The sequence below is a fragment of the Nyctibius grandis genome, chromosome 1, assembly GCF_013368605.1.
Source record: "Nyctibius grandis isolate bNycGra1 chromosome 1, bNycGra1.pri, whole genome shotgun sequence".
Lineage (NCBI taxonomy): Eukaryota > Metazoa > Chordata > Aves > Nyctibiiformes > Nyctibiidae > Nyctibius > Nyctibius grandis.
Window position 1 is genome coordinate 109,192,251 of NC_090658.1, and position 19,822 is coordinate 109,212,072.

The 19,822-nt window shown below is 38.4% G+C and overlaps 1 protein-coding gene across 1 annotated transcript in view; it reads right to left on the bottom strand.

Annotated features, from left to right (window-relative positions):
- Positions 1 to 1,787: 1,787 nt before the first annotated feature.
- Positions 1,788 to 19,822, bottom strand: part of ARHGEF10 (Rho guanine nucleotide exchange factor 10) — a 130,479-nt gene continuing 112,444 nt past the window's right edge. The window contains 3 exon segments of the mRNA XM_068405602.1: positions 1,788 to 6,176; positions 8,363 to 8,485; positions 15,688 to 15,862. Coding sequence (XP_068261703.1) covers positions 5,662 to 6,176; positions 8,363 to 8,485; positions 15,688 to 15,862 — 813 coding nt within the window. The 3' untranslated portion in view covers positions 1,788 to 5,661.

A 19,822-nucleotide genomic window follows, 5' to 3' on the forward strand; every position in this document is an offset into this window, starting at 1 on the left:
AATCCTAGGTGTTCTGGCTCATCTTCCGGGTTGGGACACACATTAATGGTAACTGTGGTTATCCCTGGAGTGTAACAATATGCACAACAGGAGAACTTGCAGTTCTGCTGTCAAGGCCTGTTTTGCTGGAGGAAAAAATATTCCCTTTGAACACCTTTGAAGGTCGTGCTGTGAAAGACTAACTGCCTTTATAGTGTGGTTTATGGAGCTTGGCCAAAGCACTTGAAGTGCTTTTGGTCATACGTCGACATTGTTGCATTTCAAATGGAGCCACACAGTTAAATCTTCGTTTGCCTAGGAAATTTTCAGATCCTTTCATCTGAAGCTGTTTCAGTGTTGCTATTTTGATTCTTTGTTTTAGGAGGTGAAGAGAGTTTCTGCAGTTTGGTAGCTGGGCATGCCTTTAAGGAAAATGCTATGATCAAGTAAGCACAAGTACAAGGCAGCAGCAAATCAACTAATTCTGAAGAATCTTGAGCTACATTTCTCCAATCAAACAGCAGATACATCTAGCAGCATGCATGCTGCTTTTGTGAGGAAACGGGATGTAGATTCTACATATAGCTATAAAACCCCTAAATTGGAAAGGTGAAGGAAGTAAACCAGAATTTTGAGCTGTAGCGTGGTGCAAGCAGCAGATGAACCATCGCAGACTAACACACAGACTCCTCGTACCACCCACTGGTACCTGTATGGTAGGTGTCAAGTCTATGCTAGTACATATTTCTGTCTCCTGACTGTAAGGGACTGATCTCAAGTTCTAGACCACTAGGCAACCATCCCATATGAAGCAGGTTGTATGGATGCATGTTAGGCTACATGCGTATCAAGAAACCAGAGGCAGAGAGCCTATTCTGCAAGTGGCACCACACAGTTCACATCCATGTGGTTAATCAGGCCCCAAAATATCCCAGATAAGTGGTCTTGTGAATACTGGCCGACGGGAGCAGGCCAGGCCAGGCTCAATCCCAGCGAGCCAGCTACTAACTACGATCACAGGTCAGTGCTCAAGTTGTCGCCCTGGTCCTGGCCACTTTACTAGCACAGACAGTTTCAACAACAACACGTACGGGACGCCTGTAAGGAGGAGGCCATTTAAAGGGCTAATCATGGGCTTAGAAAGCAGCAATGGCTTTAATCTGTGTGCTTTTACAGACACATCATGTGGCTTCAAGTCAGGCAAACTGTCTTCAACTCAGTTTCTTCCTAGCAACGGATGATATTAATACTTCATAGTATTATTACTATGAAGATATGTAAAGCAATCTAAAAATACTGTATCAACTCCATGGTATCACTCATTGCAATACAGATTAACTCTTACAGAACCCTCCACTATAGTCACACCTTTCAAACCACAGATTTTTCTCACCCCCAAATGCATTTTACAAAAACTAATTTGTCTTTATGTGGTCAGAAAATTAAATAGGACAGAAGAGAGAAGAACAGTGAAGTTTAAGCACCGCACCACAGTTCAGGAAACCCTTCCCAGTACTCAGTCCTCTCTCAAAGGGGCAGTAAGCATTTTTTAGCCTCCAGCCTCCTGTCCATAAAGAATGAGCTGTAAATTCCCATTGCAACAGAATTTGCCTTCAGGTGTGCGAATGTACAGTATCCTGCACTCCTGCGATTTGATGTTTTTCAGAACCATGTATTAAAGACATGTAGTATAAAAACAGAAGCAAAAAGGCAGGCTTTACTAGCAAGCAAACAGTTCTCAGTAACTACTTGTTTATTTATAATAGTGCATGTACACACCAAAAGGCTATAGCAGAGTCTGATGAATACAAGTCTCAGTATTTAAACACAGTCATGGGATTTTGTATATATCCTTTAGGGCAAATTAATTAGAACGAATTGCCAGTTAGCAACTGAAATTTAATTTCCTCTGTTAATACTGCAATACTCATTTTGAATATTAAAGCCTCTCATTTTTATGCATCATGCATGCTGCCCCAGTGCAGACGCATACTCCATGTAGACAGTATAGTAGAAATTCTACTGCTTAGACAGTAGTTGGGTCCATTGATACAGGGGTCAAGCTTATTGTAAGAGACTGCGTCATTCTCAGAAAATGCATTTGCTGGTGTTTAAATTCTAGAAACTATAAAAATAAATATTATACATCTTTGTGCTAATCACATATCCTATTTTCCCTTTCATGAGTCCATTTATATATATATTATTCATGAATGCATGCCACAAATTCTAGTCTTCTAAATGACGACCCAAGAATTGTACTTCTGTAGTTAATTTTTATCACATTCTTATTAAACATTTTTCTCAGTTTATACTTTGAACATAAATACACAAGTTTTATGGCTCATGTTATAAAATACACTACTATGTGTTAGAAAACATACATAGAATATATCATAGTGGTTACACTTGCTCCCCTCTTTTCCTAATACTTTCATAACTTCTATTAATCTAGAAAAGCAGTATCAGAAAGCAAAATCCAACCTACCTAGCAGCACAGCCTACAACAGCTAGAAAGACTATTTGTCAGCCGTAAGAGAAACTTTGGTTCCTGCCTGTTTTCATAGTAAGGTAATCCTTGTGCTCAGTTAGTTACTAAAAATCTAATTCATGACAATATGTATTTTTAAATACAGCTGCTCTTTTGCTTTACAGCTTAGTAAGATAAATAGTAACATATTTTCAAAATAGTGTAACGTAAATGAGGGACCCGGTTCTGTTCTTACTGAAGTCACTGGCGAAACTCCGATGTACTTTCAGAAGAGCAGATTTGTACTTTGTTTCTACTATATTATTGATAAAACTGAAGAAAATTACATTGCAGCTGGAAGACAGGATGAATTTCACTTTAAAACTCTCATGCATTACTGCTAGCAGATCCTGTAATAACATCATGCATGGATTTCCAGTTGAACATGTGGTGGACTCTGCTTGCTGCTCCTAGTGATAAAGATCCACGAGACAGTGGACGTGATCCTCCAGTCCCAAAGGCACGGACATGGAATCCCACGCCCAAGGAGCACGCAGAATAAAACCTGTGGTCTTTTTACTGCAGTGTAGCAAAGGGATACTAGGTTATATACGCTTTATACACAGAAGAATCTTTTAACTTGTTTTTCAATATACATAGATTAAACTGTACAATGTAGTACTTCCACACAGTGGGCAAAGAGCAGCTCCCAGGGCCATAGCTATGGAAGAGTGTAGAAAATGCAACTGGCCTTGACCCCTCAAGCCAGGCAAGCCCAGGCAGTAGGCCAGGGAGAAGAGGAAAAGTTTGGGAAAATGTTGCCAGCTGCCTGTCTTAGACACACTCTGCTTTTTTTTCTTTTTCACCAGGACTCATGCCAACACTAAGCCTGCGCCAATGCTGACAACACCCAACTAAAGTTGCAAGATACACAGTGAAAGACACAGAATAAAAGCACAAAACAGTAATGAAGACCCTAAGCCTACAATCCCATCTGTAACAAGCATCCTTCGTGACTCATTAGAGTCTGTGCTATTATGGCTCAAGAAGCCTGTTCTGATCAGGATGTACGATGTGGGCAAAACCTCTGAAAAGAAATTGGGGTGCATATGTGTTTTTGAAATGCCTATTTTGGTGCCACCCAGCAGGCACAGACTGACTGCACTGGCATTCCCCCTGTCCTGCATACTTGGTGTCAGGTGGCAGAGAAGTCCTGATGTTACTCTAGTGCTCTGTCAAACTTGGTAAGTCAGCCCACTCACCGATTTTGGGGTCACCTTGACAGAGGTTTGCTTTTTAGAGCAGACAGACCGAAAATCTAAGAGATACACAAATCTGCTGCAAAATAAAGAGAATAAATTTCAGCAACATTTAAAAACAAAAAAATACTTCTGTTTGAAAAAAAAAACTTTATATCAAACAAAATAATTCAGTCTCTAGTACTGTTTACCTTGAAACGTCATGTGCTGGGAAACACTGTAGTTACGGTTGATGTTGATTTAAACTAGGCAGATTGAAACAAGACATGGTGGAATCAAGGAGTTTGTATTAGAAGTAGCAGAAAAAATTTCAGGGCAAACCATCCCCTTACTGGCATAATAGTACCAAAGTAGCCAAAAGTTTTACTTGATTCTAGTCAATGCATACATCTGACAAACGTTCTGCTTTGGATATATCTAGTTTTTATTTTACTGAACTGATGGACAGTATTAAGAGTTCTTAACAGACTCAACTGAAACTTAAACGTCCTAATTTCTCTGTATCTTTCAGTCTGTTGACGAGGGAAAAGGATGTTCCCAGTGACTCCATTCAACATGTTATCTGTATTAAACGTATCTTGACTGAAGGATGTGTCTCATCACCATTTTTGGCAATGTCTTTCTGAGCTGAAGGCTTTGTCTTATATTTCACATGTGCAGAGACTAGCGCAAAAAGCAATTTCAGTAGGAATGACAAATTCAAAGTTCCCTTTGGAAATGCGCCAATTCATTAAGTAACGATGACTGGGTCTCCGTTTAGAATTTAGCCCTCTAACACCACCAAAGCAACCACTTGCCCAACTGAGTGAATGAAGCTGTGCACGCTATTTTCACAACATCCATTTACAAGACCACACTCTGCTGAAACTCTGGGTGAAAAGAGGTGACCACCACTCTGATATGACCACATCTCTTCTGTTGCTGTTGTGCTGTGACATTATTTGATAGGTGTTTGCCTGAGGACACAGCACAAATCAATCGATGTAGGACCTATACCCACAGTGATTACCTGCACTTCCTATAGATATTCCAATATTGGTATATTTCTCCCCAATTACTGACAATAATTTCATTATTAATATACTGGATGTGCATGCCTCCTTAAAAACAGCATAGTCCATGTCTAGCTTTGATACTGAGTTGCCAGGGGGAGAATGCATTATCAGCACTACAATGCACAGCTGTCCTGTATCTGTATTTTCTATTTGCCCTAAGCCATATCATCCTTAGAACTTTGTGTAATGAGTCACAGACACATTGCACCTACCAAGAAAATTAATGCACTTTTTGTACTGCAACATTTTTAATAATACTGAGCATTAGAAGAAATAATAATAATAATAATAACAAAATCTATTTTCTATGTTGAAATAAACAAATACCAATCAATTAATGTAACTGCTTTTGTCCAAACCAAACTCTGGCTTGTGGAATGATGTTACAAACTATTATAGTAATTACCAAATTAGTATTAGCTTGCATTAGACTATTTATCGTTTAAAAATATTTGCTAATTTGTTAAAATCTACAGTCCATGCAATATGTCACTTTGGAAAAATAAACAACAGCTGATTTACATACGCAAAAACCAGCATGAGACATGGCATGTGTTCCTTGCCTTCCCTAAGTGCTATAGAACATAATTATGATATTTATAAATGTGAATATAAATAAGGTAGAGATTCTAAAACCATTTAAAAGTGTCTAACGGATCCTTTTTGTTCTAAGCATCAAGGACAGCATCAACAGCTAAACGTTTTCCAATACCCTAACACTGCAGAATGTTCTAAATATGTGAAGACCCTGTCTTGCAACCCTTAATCCTGTGATCAAAGCCTACTGAAATTGCTCCCAGGTGTATAAAGTCTATCCATTTGGGTCCTAAATTGGCATTTGCTGTAAAAGGATATCAGACTTTTTTTAATAGCAGAAAGTATCTTGGATTTAGTTCAGTTAGATATTTAATAGTGGGATTTGCCAGACCATCACTGAAGACACTAATTCATCTTGTCGCTGCTGCTTGGTCTTCTTGTTGACTTTTCTGTGTCCTTGGCCACCAGAAATGACTAATACTGAACTTGCTTTCATTTTCTTGCATTTCTGTCTTTTACTTTTAAATGAGATATTTTGATCCTTCAAAAGCTCATAAATGTTACTGTCCTCTGGCCTGTGTTCTAGGGAACTTGATCCATGAGACAAAGTAAGGGATCCAGAAGATGACGACAAGTCACTTTTTTGTGCAATGGATCCCACTGAACCCCCCAGCCAAATTGCAGTGTCATGGTTGTTGCTAAGGGAAGAGCCTGGTCTTTCATTGTGCAGAACATTCTTTTGGTCATTGTCTTTAGGTTCTGAGCCAGGAGGCAGGCTGTTCCTCAATTTGTTTCTGTTCTTCTTGTTTATAGATGTAGCCGTTACAAGAAACTTGACTGGGCCATTGTGTGCATGATACGACACCATTCCTCTTCCTGGAGCCAAAGGAGAAAGACAATTAAAGACTATTATTTATTTTACCACAGTGTTCCACTATAATCAGTTCATGAAATTTGCTCAGAAAAGCATAACTCTTAAAACCCTATTATATGCATCCAGCCTACCTTTTGCCTTGTGTGTACACAATTTACAGAAAAAATGTACCAAAAAAAAAAAAAAATCTATTGTACCACAAGTGTTTTAGGACTATACTAATAAATGAGCTGAAACATGGCATCATGAATTTTAGTTAACTTTTGTGCTCTGTTCTCACAACAGCATGAGTACAGAAATGCTGCTAACTTCTTTTTGTTGGCATCGACACAAATGTAACACTGTGAGTTTTCTCCAGTAAACCACAAACAAAATATGGGGTTTTCAGTTAATCCTGTTGTACCTCTGTGCCTCTCCAGAATAGCAGACCCCTCCACACTACACAGCAGGAACTAAAACTCATCCTTCTGAATGGCTGTCTAGTTACCATGGCAGATTCATAAGGAAATGACTGAACAATTATTATTTTTTCTTTTTTTTTAAAGTATTTAAACAGTGGAATGTTGATGGTACAAGGCAGATTTACACTGTGCAAATCATTAGAATGTATGAAAAACAATTTGCATACGGCCAAATTCAGAAGCTATAACAATATCAGTGTATGTGACTTTTACAGCAAAAAAAGAAGAAAAAAAAACCAAACTAGCATTCTACAAAATCAGCCACAATATGGAAAAGAGCTAGGCTACCAAGGGAAAAACCCACAACCTTACAAATCCCTCTGTCCATCCCTAACTCCCCAATGCATTCCAGGTTATGATAAAACATATTTCGCTTTTACAGAAAGTGCAATGATATAAAGATGAATTATCACTATTGGAAGCACAACTGAAAAAAGTCACAATTTTTCAGTTCAAATTCCAAATATGGTATCAAAGGCTATAAAAATCAATCTCTAAATGTAATGTTGCGAGATCTGTGAAATCTGACAAATCTTGACCCCAAATAAATGCAAGAATATACAGATGACATAAGCCACAATAATCAAAACAGAAAATGGAAGAATAAAATGAGAGATGGTTTGATTCTACAACTATGAGTTTTCTTGTATTGCGTTTATTTACACCTAACATAGGTTTCATATTTTTTAAGAAGTATTTATCCTGTGTCATACTGGATTATTGCTGCGTATTTTGCTGAGCACAGAGGATTTAATTTTCATTTTGCAAAGTTACATAAGCTTTTTTTTTCCCCCTGAAGGAAGCTGCAAACAGCTTGCCTCATAAAATCTGCCAGCTTCCCTCCACAGTGCAGAAGCTCAAGCAGAATTCTGAACCCAAAATGTAGCATGGCAAAGTCCCTATTAAACACACTTTTAAAATCTTGCTTCTGCTAGTAGCTTAAACATTTGCAAAGTGATACAGCAGCATTCGTGTGTTTGTATTTCAAATGGGGTAATATGGTAGTAACCTAATAAATACATCTCTCCAAAATGCAAAAATCTTGATCATTGTCAAAAAAATGTCCAAGTCTCCTGTTCTGGGGAGAAAGGGCACAAAACCAATTTACTAAATAACCAGTCAGACAACCTACTAAGTTTTCAGTACCTATGTCTCTAAACTTAATGCATCTATTTTCCCCAAATCTGGAAGAAAGATTGTTTGCATTCTCTTCTCATCCCCATATATTTGACTGTACTCTGACAGGATTAGTGCCTATCCTGTTCTTATGTCCTAAAGAAAAACAGTCCTGGCTCAAACAACTGAGACAAAATAGGTTAGATATTAGGAAGAAATTCTCTGCTGTGAGGGTAGTGAGACACTGGAACAGGTTGCCCAGAGAAGTTGTGGATGCCCCCTCCCTGGAAGTGTTCAAGGCCAGGCTGGATGGGGCTTTGAGCAACCTGGCCTAGTGGAAAGGTGTCCCTGCCTGTGGCAGGGGGGTTGGAACTAGGTAATCTTGAAGATCCCTTCCAGCCCAAACCATTCTATGATTCTACGAAAACTAGACAAGTACCTGGATATACTGTAAAGCTCAGGAGGAACAACAATATAATTTCATCACAAAGCTCTAATATATATCTAAAGAATATGTATAACTTAGCAGGTTCACTTAAGCTACTGACAGAAGAGAAATCAAATTTCAGTATAAAACCATTGTACTCAATCCTTTAAGAAATTTCACTCACCAGTTACTTTGGGAATCCCCTGCAAGCGTGGCACTGGCAATGCTACTATTATACCCAGGTTTGTTCCAACCAGCAATAAACCATGGCACACCAGGAGGCTGGTCACAGAAACACGCTGCTGTCCTGTGAAGTTTAGGAAGTGCTCTGTTACTTAAGATTGATGATCTGCTTTGCCTAGATCAAAGTAACTTCAGGCAAACACAATCAGCTGTACCGTCTCATTCAGCAAGGCACTCATCGCAAAGGCAAATATTTTGCTGGATTGTGGTGTTAAACTTTACATACATGATAATTTAAATACTATTAAACTTATGAAACATTCTGTCCTAAATCTCTAAACCACAGTATCTAAGAGTAGACATAGATTATCTTTACAAATATGCTCTTACGAATAGACTATGTTTGTATATTCTCAATAATAAAACTGAAAGACCTGTCACTTCACAATACTCAATAATATATTGCCATTACACACTGTACTCAAGACTCAAACCTGTTCTTGATTGCTTTCTTCTCCTAGTTTTTATTCTGTGAAACTGTATCAGAAGTGCTGTATCGCCCTGTTTGAGTCCCCCCCCACTGCATACAAGAATGGCATTGGCATACTGAAACAAGCCCAATGGAAGGCGATCAAGATGATCAGGAGACTGTAGCACACAGTGTACAAAGAGAGGTTAAAAGAAGTTCTGTCTGCACCTATCTGACGGGAAGGTGCACAGAAGACAGAGTCAGTCTCCATTCAGATGTGGACAGTGATAGGATAAGACACGATGGATCAAGTTTGGAACATGGGAAATGTAGACTCTAAGTAGGGAAAAGGTTCTTCATCATAAAGGTGGTCAAACACTGCAACAGGCTGCTCAGAGAGGTTGTGGAATCTCCATCCTATCCAAAGATATTAAAAATTCAGCTGGACAAGTCCTTGAACAACCAGGTCTAATCAGGCCTGCTTCAAGAAGGATGGACAAGATGACCTCCAGAGTCATTTCCAATCAAAAATATTCTATGATTCTGTGATTTTCTACAACATATTATTTATGGGATTGCTATTCTTCTAACGAAAACAAAGTAATCTTTGCTTGCAATGCTTACCTAAGTATGTTTGATGCAGTTTAGATGGATTTTCAAAATGGACTTGCTAAGTTTCAGAAATGGAAACTACTGCCTGCCCAAACTTCTGCCATGGCCCATGTTTATGTGGAGAGGCGTTTAAACTCTGCTGGAAGTCTCCAGGTTAAAAATCTACATGTTCTTGGATTTATGATTAACTTTACATGCAAGAGAGCAGTCATTCCCATCTTCATCATAGCTCTCAAGTTGTTAATCACTTCATCAGTAAGTAGGGAATCTGGATTCCACATCTGATATAACTTGGATGAACCCTTACGTTCCACACTTTGGAAAAGGACCTTAATTACAGTCTATCACAAATGAATGCATTTTCCATCTCGTCCCTTGAAGCTGAGCCAATTTACATCCAAGAACAGATGAATCACAGACCCACTGGGAAAGCAGGGAAGGAACAGCTTGACTGTAGCCCAAAGCACTCAACTGGAAAGCACGAGGCAGACCACAGTTCAAGTCCTTCCTCACAGAACTTTACAAAAAGAAAGTATTAACCCAGCAATGGTGTGCTGTAAAAGGCACACGGAGGCTGCAGGGCCAGATCTGGAACCCCAGCTCTGTCTACCCAAAATCACTTTCTAAAATACCCTAAAGGCATGACAACTAGGTCACCCTCAGCAGGTGTAACAAGCACGAGTAAGCTGACAAGGCTCCATCTACTCATGCAGACCTTCAGAGACACCTATGTTGTTTTCCATAAACTGTAGGTGTTTATGCTGGTAGGACTGCAGCATCCCTCTTCAGCAAGATAAGCATGGACTGTCTATGCCTGTAGGTAAATTACAAGCCTTTTGAAACTTGGAGTTTGCTCTTTTGATGGGGTTTTTTGGTTGGCTGGTTTGCTTTTGGTGGGGTTTTTTGGTGTGGGTTTTTTTAGGGTTTTTTTGTTTTTCTTAAGATCACAGAATCACAGAATCACAGAATGTTAGGGATTGGAAGGGACCTCGAAAGATCATCTAGTCCAATCCCCCTGCCGGGGCAGGATTGCCTAGACCATACCACACAGGAACGCGTCCAGGCGGGTTTTGAATGTCTCCAGAGAAGGAGACTCCACAACCTCTCTGGGCAGCCTGTTCCAGTGTTCAGTCACCCTCACCGTAAAGAAGTTTTTCCTCAAATTTAAGTGGAACCTCCTGTGTTCCAGCTTGCACCCATTGCCCCTTGTCCTGTCAAGGGATGTCACTGAGAAGAGCCTGGCTCCATCCTCTTGACACTTGCCCTTTACATATTTATAAACATTAATGAGGTCACCCCTCAGTCTCCTCTTCTCCAAGCTAAAGAGACCCAGCTCCCTCAGCCTCTCCTCATAAGGGAGATGTTCCACTCCCTTAATCATCTTCGTGGCTCTGCGCTGGACTCTCTCTAGCAGTTCCCTGTCCTCTTGAACTGAGGGGCATCCATTAACTGGATTAATTTAGTTTCCAAAACAAAGCACACAAAGGCACTCCTTCAGCACAAAAGAAGTTTAAATCGTGATGCCCAAACACCTCTGTGTATTGGAGTTCTCAAAAATCAGTACTTTAATTCTGTGATTTAGAGCTCAGGTTTGTTCAAGTTGTGTATGACATGCAAGCCCTCTCCCACAACCAGTGCCACAGCAAGTGCAAGGTAACTGCAGGTTAGCTTAACCTCACTCCATTTCAGTTAAAGCTTGTTTTACAAAGTACAAACAGAAAAACTTAAGTACAATTTTAAAACTTTTAAAATTATAAAAAACTCCAATTGTACTTTTGCCTCACAAACCCCTTGCAGAAGCAAGATGCTCATGTTTTTAAACAATAGATCTTTAATGCTTTTTTAAGCATTTAAAATGTAAAATAATATGCATGATTTCATACTCCAACCCTGAAGCAACTTCTAACCAGTAATTTTTATCAGGGAAAACTGGTAATATGCATTACTGTTTCCATAGATGAAAACAGCATTATCAGCCAGCAACTTAGAATCTTAAACACTGAGCACAACCTTAAGCATGAACCATCTATATGTAGTGAGGTCAAAGGGAAAACCGCTTGCTTTGAAGTCCTGAAAAAGCAGGAAACATCTACATCTGAAAATATACTTTGAAGTATCATAAAACAACTACAAAAATTATATATAAATTAAAAAAAACTATTAAAATATTAACTCAAAATATTAATTTGTTATCTGCTAGCCAAGGTTTGAAATAATACTTTTCTTTGTTATTTTGTGACTTTTTATTTCGATATATTTCAAATTCAAAAAAAAGTAAAACCAATTCTGCAGAATGCGTTATGCAGTAAGCACAGAAATTAGCAAGTTAAGAAGGGAAAATGATAAACATAAATGCCAAAACCAGTCAAATACTCTTATCTTTAAATGACAACTTTTAGAGCACACTGTCTCAATGCAATGACAGAACTGTTAAAACTTGTAAAATGATCTGACCAAGATCTTGATTTTACAAAGAACTGAAGCCAACAATTAGCTTATACACGGACAAACGGATTTGTTGCCTATATTCTGCTCTACATTCACCTTTCTCAGGTCTCAATTACAACAACCACCAGACTGGGTCAATCCTCATGTGTTCCCAGATAGATCTTCTGAAGTCAGCCCTAGGTAGGTAGATGTAAGGTGCATATCCTCTTACATGATGATGCTGCTCTTACTATATAAAAAAATGCAATCTTTTTATCGTTTCCTAGGAGTAAAATCATAAAACACCTGCATTTTATGGTCTAGCACCTGGTGGGGTGGGGACAAAAGAAAGCTGTAAGCCTCAAAGTATAGTTTGTTTTCCACAGAGAGGAAATGATACGTTTTATTTTCTTTCCTTTTCTCATCTGTTTCCAGGGAACACACATGCCATTAGAGGATATATGGATATAAACAGAATACAGCAACTTAAGCAGAAATCACCTCTTTGTTAAACATGTAACCTGTCATCGTCCATATGAGCAATGAAATTACATGTATCAAGGGCACAGTCATCTCTTTAAAAGGACAAACTCTTTTAGAGCTGAAAGGAAAAACATGTTTAAGGATGTTCTTGAATAATGAAATATTGAATGTGACTGTGAAAAAACAAGTGGACTGTCTATTCATATACAGTATGATTTTTTTTTTTTGGTGCAAGCTGTGATAAAGGTTGGTGAAAATCTGCCTTTATTGAGATTTCAACTCCAGATCACAAACACTAAGCATAAACTTGCTCTACAAATGAAGTACACTGCACTAGTGAAGTGTGTATATTTGTCTTCAAATGTTAACAGATCTGGTTTTTTTTCCCCTGCTGCTCAGTGTGCCCTCTGTTCAGCTAACAGAGCTCTGCTTGGGCCACTTAAAAGCAATCCAGCTGTACTATGGTTTACCAGATAGCGAAATAAATAGTTACCTGGACCTATAACAATGATGATGCTCTCTCTTCCTTTCTCATATGGCATTTGTGCTTTTTTGGTGTTTTGTTATAAAACACAAGCTTATTATACATTATTACAAAGCATTTCTGATGATATGTGAAGTAAAGGTACTGCGGACCACTCTGGACTAAATATCTATCCCATATTTGCCTCCATGACCCTGGTTTAATTTCCAGTCCTCCATTGCTACACACAAACTTCCCATAACTCCAGAAAGCAAGAGCCCTCCCAGCTCCACTCTTCCTAAGTAGACTGACACAGATTTTTAAATTACATCCAGCAGATAAAAGGTTCTGCCAGACGCAGTCTGCTTTTTTACATCACTAAACTTGCTGAATTGTAAGAACCACCACCTCCTGTGCCATTTCCCTTCCACTTCATTCCTCTGTGATTCTGTCCTGCCCGCTGTGGTGCAGGGTTGTCTTCCTCAAAGCAAAGGAGGCACATCCTTTACAAGGAGAGCAGGCAGTGATATTTAAAGTCATCTTCTCCTAAGAACAAAATTGGGAAAATCTAATGCTATGAGAACTGGTTACTAAGGTTATGAGAACCTCCCTATTCCTCTTAGTTATTACAGCTGTCCTTTAAATACAGCACTGTAACTCACGGTAACCATTCCTGACAGCGACAGTAATTTTTTGTTTTACTTCTACTGTATAACAACAAAACAATTTCATTAACTTCATGGAGTGACATTCCTCTCATTTACATTGCTTTAAACAAAGACACAGACGACACCTCCAGGTAGCCTATCGGGCCAATATTACATATTGTTGTTCCTACTAAAATCTTAGCAAAACAAGACCAACTTCTTCGAAGTCATATCAAGACCTTGCCTTTTTAATCTCTCTTCTTAAGACTCTTAGCAATATTTTTACACCAATTTCTCCTCTCTCATTTCAATAGCAGTTGAATTTTTACTTATCTGTTATTTTTGCATATTGAGGAACTTCAGAAAACTAATAAAGCTGTTTCCTTTAAAACTAAAATCCTAAAATTCCTCAGTAAAGGCAAATACATATTTTGTAAATATGCAGCTATTTCACTCCTTTTCTGTTTCAATGTGTTGTTTTTTTTTTTTTTCTTTTTTAATCTCAGTATATACTACACAGAGCTTGATTTGTTCTTGGGCTGCTTCTAGTTCCAAAAGGTCCTTACTGCTGCTTTATTATGTAAACCTCCTACTCCTCTGTCTTTTAGCCTTTATTGTTGCAGCATTATTGGGACCATATAAACAGGCCCAAGAGCTGCTGCTAAATAATTGAAATTCATTTCATTTTTAGAATGGATTCTCCCTTGGAACATTTGCTGTAATAATGTCCTACTCCTGAAATAAATTTCCATTTCCATTCACTGTCATGCTTTTTGTGAAGACACTGAGAAGAAAAAAAAAAAGGAACTAAAATGAGTAAGAATGACACCAAGGAGATATAATTAGCTAAAACTCTTTTACAAAAAAAATGGTATGTTACATCAGCAATTTTATTACCATGGCAATGAACACTAAAGCTAAATTTTTGAAGATTTTTATATGCAGAAAATGTGTAAGGGAGGCCCTACTTCCTTTTTTTCCCCTGCTATAAACAGTGGAACATATTAACATTTAATCTTTTTACAACTGATCTTGATTTCTTTGCATAACTGTAATGAATTCAATCAAATGACCTATTTAAAGGCAGGCTATTTGCTGCTGTTCAGTGTTGGAGCTACACTCAGCTACCACATGTGAAAAACACCCTGTCTAGAACATGATAATAAATGGACACAATTTAAAACAGAGCTTTACTGCAAAGCTAATGTCATCTGAAAGAAAACATGATAAGAAGATAGAGACTGAAGAAGTGAAACATTTTTGATGCAAGATTTGTACCTAACTCTTGTAAGAATATAAATATAATCTCAGTGTGGGAAGAACTGGCTTCTACTAGAAATGAAGCAATAAAGCTGGCGCACACATTGCCCACAAAAACTGCAGCAGCTTGGTCTATTGCTGTCTATAAACAGGGAGAGATAGAAAGAACAGTTGTCCCCTCACGGACACCTCATGCTCAGCCATGCCAGTATCCCTTTTCTGTCCATCTCTTCTCCTAGCACTGCCACAGCTCCCACCAGATGCGCTTGCTGATGCTGAGCTCCATAGCCACTCACTTGCAAAACTGGTGCAGGACAGTGCAACTGTCTATGACACTGATGATTTGGGGATGATTGAACAGCTTCTGTCTTAAAACACTTAAAAGATCTGTTAAACTTTACCCTGACAACTACAGGTTCCATCTTTACTTATAAGACTAACCTTTTAATTCCACAAATTAAAGCTCCAGTCACTAAAACACTGAACACATTCTGAAATGGCAGCCTGTGAGAGGTTCAGCTGAGTTCACTGGGACTACTGATGTAACTAAATGAAGCAAGTGGTTTTTTGGTCCAGATCCTAGGCAAATTGACTCCATCATGTACTTTGATACTAAGTTCCTGAAGCAAATGCTAAACTCTCCAAAGCAAACACATTTTCATGGCACACTGCATTGTCCTACTGCTTCACAGTCACACACACACAAAAAAATGACTAAACAGAAGAATCCACCTGCTTATCTATATAACTACATTTACAGCCTCTAAGGAGGAAAGCTGCTACCCAACCAGTGCACTGCACACATCGTTCTTCTGGGCAGGCAACAGACTGTGATTGACTGAAGCAAATAATCAGACTCAAAGTCCGAGATGGACCTTCTGATTCTGGCCTAATCTACAACACTCCAAAGAATGACAGTGATAAAGACAAAACAAAAATGTTATCATCCAATGTGATTCAGCTACCTGGCAACATATTGTGAACAGGCGTGGCAATGTTAATATCCTGGAGGTGTTTCAATGTCTCAGTGTGGAACAGGCGAAGCGTAGATCCAGATGTGAAGGCAATCCAGACTCCCACTCCAGCAACAGCCATGTGAGAGATTACCATCCCTTCCTCTTGATGGGCTTCAAAATGGCTCTGTAAGGAAAACAAGGACTCTGTGGGGAGATGCAACTGAACAATATCATTCAACCTTCCTTATCAGCTCTTCAGTGTAGGCACTGTATCTTTGTCCCCTGTGTCAAGGACAAAGCTAGCTTCCTCTGCTTTGCTCAGGATATGTTCTGACTGCTGCATATGATGTGATAACTTTCCTGTTACTTATTTTTGAAAATACGTCACCATGGGTATGGAAGGATTCTCAGCTCTTGAGCCAAAGTTCTATGTAATGACAGAGTAACTTCGCAGGAACTTAGATATTGTATTTATTAAAAATATTGCACGGTAGGGGCTGGCAAGCCTGTAAAAGCTCAGACTTAAAAAGATTTATTTTTTTTTTATTGATACTCCTTTGGGAAAACTACCTCAAATGAGGTTGCTGGGAGTGGGCAGATTTTTTCCTAATATGTTACTTTTTTCTACAGCAGAACAAGGGTCTTCTCAGAACAAGGATAACAGAATCAAGGAAAAAGTAATCTTTAGAAAGTAGAGTGTTTATGAATATAAATACACAATTATTTGCTCAACTACGTACATACCAATGTGAGCCTTAATACTGTGACTTGCTTTTTGACACATAGACACTTCTGAATTTCACAAGTATTAGCTATTTTGTTTTGCTGCCCTTCAAAATCCTCCTTCTGAAGATAAGTAATACAAGATACTGAGGACAGACCTTTTTCCTTGACCTAGTGCCTTCACAGTTACAACTTCTGCATGGCTCCAGGAAGGCTGAAACCTCTCTACATGCCCCTGTTAACATGCAAGATGATAAAGCTGTAGTAAAGTTCTTTAATCATTAACAAGACGTAGGGATATTTTTTTTTTCAGTTTTGTCTTGTAAGTAAACTGTATCTGAAGTCAAACACAGCCTTTTAATTTTGTGCCAGCTATTATCAAATACAGAGAGCTATTCTGATAAACATAAAACTTCCTTGGCTAAGTAAATGTCAAACTGTTCCTAGGATACATATCTCTCTGAGGGATACGGAATTAAATATCTACTCTAATATTCACACTACATATTATATACTCTTAATTATATTTGCAATAAAATGCAAAAGTACTCCCCTCCTCCTTGTAAAAGCACACTTAAATTTTCCATGCATTACAATTAAGAGTTACATTTTGGTCATTTTGCATCAAAATCTAAATTACGTGTTTCTCAGGATAAGCTCTTAGCCTAAGACAGTTATGTTTTGAATATATTAGGGTTATAGACACATTGTCCAAATTCTCCATCTAAATTCAACAAACACGCTACGATCAGAGATAAAGAAGTTTAAGCCTTCACAAAGTGTAACTTCTGACATTATACTTAGTAGGCACTTAATTTTCTTTTCATACTTTATTACTCCATAAATTAGTACTTTCCATGAGAAATCAACTGTTTAAAAATAAGGGGAATGATTTTTTTTCTTTTTATTTGTTAACACTATTCTTCAATTGTTCAGTTTTTAGTAAACAAACAGAGAAGTTCCTCTTCAGCTATTAGGCAGTGGTTCAGTTTTTGAGTGTTACTGTATTACCTTTTGACTCTTCAAAAAACAACACTGCAAGGTAAACACCTCTGGCAGGCACATTTATATTCACTCTTCTCCTTAAGTAACCTCCATTCATTCTTTACCAAATGATATACACAATTTGAAAATCATACGATTTATTCCACAGAATTCATCCATGAACAACATCTTTCAAAGCCAGAAACAGCTCTTATGACTAAATTCCCTGATATTCTCATCATGAGTGTTTCACTGCCAAAAGGATTTTAAAATAGTAACTTCTGTTCACAGACTCATACACCCCTACACTGATGACCAACTGACTTCTGAAAACTTCTCAGGGACAGATCCAAGGCCGCCAAAGTGAACCTGACCAGCAACCTGCACTGTTTGAAAATAGAGGAAAAATGAAGAGATCGTAAGAAATGAGTTTTCTCTGGAGTGGTTTGAGTGCAGCTGACCATTCTGTTGCTGCCACTGTAAACAACTTGCACATGCATTTTTGTCACATTCCATTTGTACCAGCCAACTCATTATACTCCCACTTAGCCTGTCCTGCCGTTCGTACAGCTGTCTGCTGAAACACGTAGACACATTTAAAGTAAAACTGTAATACTGTCAATGCAACAAGCAGCATGTAAAAAGAACTATTCTTCTAATTCAAAGGCTCTTCTAACATGGAGCAGGAACATACCCCAAACATGTATGTTGTTTTACAAATGCATAAGTTTTTGTATAGAGGATAGCTTTAACATTAGTTTCAATTACTTGTCTATCTGAAAACCAATAGCTGGCCTTTTTCTTCAATTATTTTTATTCTTCTAATAACAAGAAATACAAAGGGACAAAAATGTCTTATTCCCTTTGTTATCAAAAAAATTGAACTTCACTTTACTTTTCTCTTTTAGCTTTCATACCTACATTCCTCTCTTCAGAGCCCAGCTTTTTCCCCCCCTCAGGCTCCCTCGTTCAAATTCTATAGCAACAGGAGAGCTGCAGAAGCCATTCTGGATGCCGCAGCCCGCCCGCCCAGCAGCGCAGTTGGACATAGCTCACCCTATTGTTTCTGCAGCGCAGGGCATAGCTGGAGTCTTTCTTTTGAGGGGGTGCTCACTTGCACCAAACAGCTGTGCCAAGAACTGAACCATGGTTTCTCAAGCTTCATGAGAGATGCATAATGGGTATCATTGTCCACAAGGTAAAACAAATGACTTTTACTACTTTAAAGAAGTTACAGTACTCGGGCAACATACACTCATGTGTAGGGATTTTCATTTGTTTTGTTTATTCTGCTGAACATTTCAGAGTAACTCATGTATAGTTAGCCAACTTTTAAAAACAAGACAGAAGAAACCAGGATGGAATGCCATTCAATTGGTGACTTTATTCAGTTAAATACTCAGGCATTTTTTGTCGTTTTTAAACAAACACATACTGCCTTTGCAGAGCGTAAGGGTCTACAGGCACAGAGACCACTACGGGTTCAAGGTCTCTACCCAATAGCAATACAACTGTCAGATTTAGGGTCAAGACTAAGGAGAAATTTCTTCCTCACAGAAAGAGTATCAGAGTATGTAATTAATTTATAATAGCAATCGATGCATTTCTCACATGTCCCTTGCCAAGGAGCTTGAGGCATTGTGCCAGTTTGTGGCACTGTGCCAATAAAAGACATTTCCTAAAACATTCTATTACAGTAACATATCATTAAAACAAGTGAATTGAGAGTCTTATCCATATCAGGAGTAAAAAAGGCAGGAAAAGTGAACAACATCCAAACCCAATATATAGGATGCCAAATCTGCTCATTTACTAATAGTTATTAAAAAAAAGCTTAAATAATAATCTTAGAAAAGCAAGGAGGCATGGAATGAGGTTGTTTTCAAGGATAATGTACTTTGCACTTAGCAAATGCACACAGTTAAATATGACGTACCTATGAAGCAAGGCGTGCCTCAGAAAGACCAAGTTTACACAATGGTCTAGAATATGCTCATAGGCTTGCACAAACATGGCCTTAAAAACAAGTCAGGTACCTTTATAGATAATGTAAATGACACAGAGCATATAATATGTATGCATGGCAGTAGAAAGCAATGAACAAACAAGCAGTTGTAATTTGAAGTATATGGAGATATAAAGGAGTTCAGCAAAGAGTGAAGAATAACAGTTGAGCCCTGTGCAACACCTGGATTCCTGTTGATAGAGGTCGATTTACTATTACGCAGAAAATCTTGGGTCAAATCATTACTACTAACTCTCAACAAGAGAGGGCACAGAGTGAGGAGAATCATTTCCTTGCTGCTGTTTCCCTTCACACAGCAAAGCTTCTGCTCTGCACAGTAAGGAAGAGATAGCTCAGCTGTATTCAGCTACTGATATTGTTAAAATATTCCCTATAGACAGAGTCTATAAGGAGTCTAAATTGCCTCATGTA